The sequence below is a fragment of the Pteropus vampyrus genome, unplaced genomic scaffold (assembly GCF_000151845.1).
Source record: "Pteropus vampyrus isolate Shadow unplaced genomic scaffold, Pvam_2.0 Scaffold2, whole genome shotgun sequence".
Taxonomy (NCBI): Eukaryota; Metazoa; Chordata; class Mammalia; order Chiroptera; family Pteropodidae; genus Pteropus; species Pteropus vampyrus.
Genome location: NW_011888783.1, coordinates 25,193,547 through 25,199,648, shown reverse-complemented (window position 1 = coordinate 25,199,648; position 6,102 = coordinate 25,193,547). Strand labels below are relative to the sequence as shown.

Sequence of the window (6,102 nt, the reverse complement as noted above, 5' to 3'; positions counted from 1 at the left end):
ATCATTACATTGTATACCTGAAATTAACATAATGTAATATGTCACTTATGCCTCAATAAAAAATAAAGAGAAAGAATAAATACAAAATATATCTGAAGAGTAAAAATAAACTTACAGAATTGAAATATTGAAGCATTAAAACCATGAATACACTAGACATTATTTAAAATCAAAATATATGTTTAAAAAACAAAAATTTTTTTAGCCTTGACTTTATTACAAAGTCAAAGTGATATTTATGTATTGCTATTAGTAATCAATAGTTATTTTGACCAATTTCAATTTGAGTGTTTTATTTCTAATATGCTTTGTTGCTAACATTTTTATAGAATGAATTTTGAATGTTAATTTATTTTATGACTATAAACAAGAATGCAGTGTTTCTTGTGGTCTTATGGTGTTTAGTTTTAGAAGTTTTAATTTATCAATCCTTGTTTTTAGGTTTTAGGTTGAGTCCTCAAACTTTAACTGCTATTGTTAAACGTTATAGCAAGAATGGCAGAATATTCTTTGATGATTATGTTGCTTGCTGTGTGAAGCTTCGAGCGTTGACAGGTATTGATCGTTTCAAAATGGATACAGTATTACGTAGCTATTTTTCTTGAGTAATGTCTTTCTCTAGCAAATTTATAACATGTTTTCTCTTTTATCCACCATTAAATTTAATCAGAGTTTAAAGGTTTTAAAAATTTGGGAATATAAATAGTGAAAAATTGTTGTAGCTCAGTTTTTGGAGGTTTTTTTTCATGTTTCAGTTGTCTGAGAAATAAAATCATTTAAGATTTAATTTAATATGAAATTATTCACTTTTTAGTACCTGGGGACACTAAGTATTTATAAAACTATAGATTTTAAATTATAATAAAAAAGTAATTTGTTTGTTTAAAGATTTCTTTAGGAGAAGAGACTACTCGCAACAAGGGATTGTGAATTTTGTATATGATGATGTGAGTATCCTGTATAATACCTTTGATATTTATACTGTGTTCTAGTTATCAAAAAAATTTTAAGTGATCCCTGGTACCAATACTGGGAATAATATATTTCATAGATATATATTATTTCATAGATATTCTTTCATAGAATAATATATTTCATAGATATATATATATTTCATAGATATTCTTTTTCTGTATTTTTCAAGTGAATGAAAATATAAGATTCACTCTTGGTACAAATACCAACTTGACTTTATATTAAACATAAAAACGCTTTTAAATTTTATGACACATTTTTGGCAGTTTATCTTCAAAATCATTTTTAAGAACAAAACTACCATTATTTTTATGAAGAGTAGTCTACTTGTGATCTTTCTTAGTTCTAATAGACATAGAAAATTTTCATTTACGATAGATTATAAAGCTGTGTATTTCTTATTTCAAATGGTTGCTATTAACCTGAATCCATTTTTTTTTTAATTGAAGCTATAGGGAAATTATATTTCACATGTGCTTTAATGTCTGAGTGTTTTTGTTACGTGGAAGTTAATAGGGTCAACATTACACTACTAGTATGTACTGGTTGAATTATAAGCCTTGGAAAATCAAAGTTTCTCATCTTGTAAAAATGCTTTTATGAAATATATTAATCAAAACCAAACATGATTTTATTGTTACCAGCTGACAATTTTGCATCTGTGTTAGTTTTTGCAGGGTACTATGGCAATTTGAATGCCTAGAATTTAAAAGCTGAAGAAATACTGTGAATTTTTCTGCTTAGAAGAAATGAACTGGACTACTCTGAATTAAAGCTTTGGGGGCGTTTTCCATATTTCTACCTGTTAAATCTCTTCCCTTTATATTATATATCTAATATATATGTCATATATATGATATATATATATCTCTAGCATCATATGTTTTTATTTTAGCTCACAATTCAAAGCAGTAAAAGAGATGTTTTTTGTATTTGGGATGTTATTGCTTTTAGAAAAATTACCGCTTTACAGATATCTGCATATGTCATAAATATTGGTGTATGATATTGATGTAAATATCTGTTAGCCTTAATTTTTAACAATATAAACCTAGAGGAATGTGTTTATGAGATAGATTATATAAGAAGCCACATAATGAAAGCCTAGATAAAACTAATTTGTACTTATCAGACGGTTACAAATTTTACTTTCAAATTTTGTTTGCAGTTGTTGGTGTTTGAGGGTGAGCTAGAAGCACAGTCCTGGATTTTGTGCCATATTCATTATGGGGTTTGTTCTTGTTCACATAAGAATAGAGAACAGAAACTCACTTATCTTTAACTGTGAAGAAGAAAATTGTAGTTCCTAAAATTTTATTTTAAATTGCCTTAGATGGACCATAAGATAATATATAGTGAAATAAAGACTACAGGAGGCATAATTTTTCCTTTTTTATATTTTACATTATATATTTTTCTTCAATATGTTTTGTTGTCTTCTCTGGAAAAAAAGTTCTTAATAAACAACTTTTCTCTCTGCACTTTTTTCATTAGTGAAGACATTGATAACCTAAAATGGCATCTTTTTCTAAACCTAGGTTTTCTGGAAATGACACATTTTTAATGAAATGTCAACATTTAAATTTGTTAAATTTGTTAATTGATGTTTATACATAATGCTAACTGTTTACATAGTTAAAAAAATCAAGTAACATATCACTGGGTTTAAATGTGCAGAACTGATAAATTTGGCTTTTTTGACATTAGCTGGTGATTTTGGCATTAGGAAACCAATGTCTTTTGAGTGCATGTGGGGTACTGAGCATGGTAGGCACCACAGCAACTTTTCTGAATGGTGTTACTATGGAAATTGCAAAGTGGAGTCATCAGCATCTTAGCATTTAGGATCCCTGGTATAAGCTCTTATAATTAATCCAGCTCCTTTTTTGGCAAACACCTTAAGTTTTTCTTAGTGAAGATTTAATGAACCACATATTTTTCTTATACTTTAATTGACTATCTTCCCTAGCTTAAAGGTGAATATAGTAGCCCCCCTTATCTGGGGGGATACATTCCCAGACCTCCAGTGGATGGTCTGAAACCGTGGGTAGTACCTAACCCTATTTGTACTGTTTTTTCTTATTCATGCATACCTGTGTTAATGTTTAATTTATAAATTAGGCACAATAAGTGATTAACAACAGTAATAATAAAATAGAACATTATAACAGTATACTAAAAGTTATGTGAATTTGGTCTCTCCAAATTCCTTATTGTACTGCACATACAGCATGGGTATGCTAGACAAAGAGATGATTCACTTCTTGGGAGGGATGGAGTGGGACACTTTGAGATTTCATCATGCTACTCAGAACAGCGTACAATTTAAAACTTATGAATTGTTTATTTCTGGAATTTTCCATTTACTATTTTAGACCACAGTTGACCTCAGCTAACTGAAAACATGGATATGCCGCACTACTATACAAATTGACATAATTTTAATATGACTTGACCAAATTAATATATAATTTTATAATACTGTGTTTCTTTAAAAAATGGAGGATGAATGGCAGTATCTTGAAAAAAATTTTTATAAACTTAAAGAATTTTAAATCAATGTTCACATTATAAAATCCTGGAAAGGAAGTCATTATTATTTTCATATTGATAATTTTAATTAGTTGTCAAATTTATTTGTTCGGTTTTATAAAATGTGTATAATTCTCATAAATTTTGTCTTCTGTTAATTTTTTTTTCTTAAGAATATATTTGATAATATGAGAGGGCATTAATGGAGCCATAAAAAAAAATAGAGAATTCTCAATAGAAGTGTTGTCAGAAAAAGCTAATGTAAGCACACTGTTTATCATTCACATTGAATAAGGGTGATACTATGACTCAGCAGCCTGGAATCTTAACATCCGGCTTATAAGTGGTCGAGCTACTAGTGTCCTGTTCTGCGGTCAATAATTTTTTTTTTTAACTTTTTAAAAATTAAGTTTATTGGGGTAACTGGTTAATACAATTATATAATTTTTGGGTGTGCATTATAATTTGACATCTGTATATTCTATTCTATGTTTACCACCCAAAGTCCAGTTGGTCAATAATAATTTTGTTCTCTTGGAGGCTCATAGTTAAGGTAAAACTTTTAAATCCGACATTGTATTATTCATGTAACTTTCTGTCAAATGACACATTATTAGAACTCTACACAGTTCTCTTACTTGTCCTTTTCCTGTGTCTTTTGATTATAAGAAGTCTGTGAGAATGATTTTTCATGGCCAGACATTGTCGGGAAATTCCCATCCTCAGCGAGCATGATAAAGCCCAAGGTACATAAAATCCTGTTAATTTTATTTGACGCAGTTTTTTTTCCAAACTTTTGGACACAGAACTCCTTCCTCTAGCAAAAATAATGATCCAGCCAATCCAACTTTATTGTGAAACAATTCTTTTGCACTTTACATTAAATAATCTTGTAAAAACATTAGGCATAGAGAATATTTTACTGTGATTTTTATACTGAAATGCAATTCACTCTTGATGTTTTAAGATAATTGATGTAAACACATCTATCACTAAGTAAAAAATTAAATAGTTTTATGATGAACATGACTGGAATATTAATATAGTATGGTAGTTTGTGCTGGTTAATTCATGCCCGGTTTTCTAATGATTAAATTATTGAATAATGTACACTCTTGATGTCTAAGTGCTTTTATTTATACAGTAAACATGTTTCCATGTAATTTTGAGAATTTTTTAATAAACATTCAAATAGCTTGCTGTAAAGTTTTGTATCATACAAAAAAAAAATCTTTTACATATATACTGAGATGCTTCAGTTCAAATAACAGTGTAGTAATTCACCTATGCCTGAAAAACTGTCAAACAATTAAATGTCAGGTATTGCACTTCTATTTCTAGTGCCAGTTTACATATTTTAAATTACATCAAGGGGAAATCAGTACTATTAGGGTCTTGATTTGGTCCACTTTAAAAGTAATCTCAAGGACTGTGCTCATTTGATCTATTTAAACATGCATTCAGAAACAAAAAAGCCATAAAAATGTCAAGTGATATGTTTATTTCCAGAAAAGGCATTTACCCTGGAAGGAAGTAAAATTTATTAATGTAGTTTAAAATCTGCAATTAATAAAAACAGCAATTTATGATTATTTAAGTAAAATATACAAATTAAATTCACTTGCAATCAATGGAATTACTAAACTGGACAAATACTGTTTGTCAGAAATGTGCTTTTCTTTGTCCTTTTATCTTTGACAGCCTCATAGATGATGTTTACTCCTATTTTAGCAGTTTTCTGGGAAATTAATGAGAATAAATTTGTGAAAACCCGGTAAATTAAATCTAATAAGTAAAATCCAAGACTTCTTTCTGGTTAGCATATTTTCTTTTAAACTTTATAATGCAACCATGAGTGTTTAATTACTTTGAAACTTGTATTAAAAGATCACATTTTTTTTTGGTCTTAATTTAGTCATTTATATAGTAAATTAAGCACTTTGAAATAAATGTACAATACTAAGGTATCATCTAAGTATGTCTAGACTTAATAATAATAATAGATAATGCCAAAAAATAAGCATTTTGGACTTGTATTATAGCGATGAATGCAGAAAGGATTTTAAATGAATACTGTTTAGATAATTTGTAGTCTAGAATAAGGTCATAAAATGACAAATGTCCATATATTAAATTAAAATTGTCCTGTAATTTAGAATACTGAGCACAAAACTGCTTTCCAGCATAACACTGGGAGACTTAAAAATTTCCATCTGATTCACTATCAGCTCATTATATGAATAATGGGAAATCTGTGCTTTTAATTGTTTCTTGCCATGTCTTTTTTTCTCCTTGTTTTAAAAGAACATTGTACTGGTATATAAAGAAGAACCTTATATTAATTAACATTCCTTTTACCCAAGTAGCTTGGTAATATGCTGCTTTGTGTATTACTTCGTGAGCATTCAGAACTCTGGTGTGCTTCTATATATCTGAATAGTTAAGTAAATAGACATTGGCAGCACTTCTATAGAACTATGATGTGCCATACAGTGAGGGAATGAGGATCCTTGCCTGTGTGCTACTTATTGTTTTAAGGTGTACCCTTTTTGCAGCATCAAAAACTGGCAATTTGGAAAGCTTACCTGGAGTGAG

At 28.9% G+C, this 6,102-nt stretch overlaps 1 protein-coding gene across 5 annotated transcripts in view; it reads left to right on the top strand.

Annotated features, from left to right (window-relative positions):
* GCA (grancalcin) overlaps window positions 1-4,619 on the top strand; it is a 37,951-nt gene extending 33,332 nt beyond the window's left edge. For all 5 annotated transcript variants that reach the window (XM_023529756.1, XM_011358467.2, XM_023529751.1 and 2 more), the window contains 2 exons: window positions 889-947; window positions 1,644-4,619. In XM_023529756.1, coding sequence (XP_023385524.1) covers window positions 889-947; window positions 1,644-1,670 — 86 coding nt within the window. In that variant the 3' untranslated portion in view covers window positions 1,671-4,619. The remainder of the gene's footprint in view (window positions 1-888; window positions 948-1,643) is intronic.
* Window positions 4,620-6,102: the final 1,483 nt, after the last annotated feature.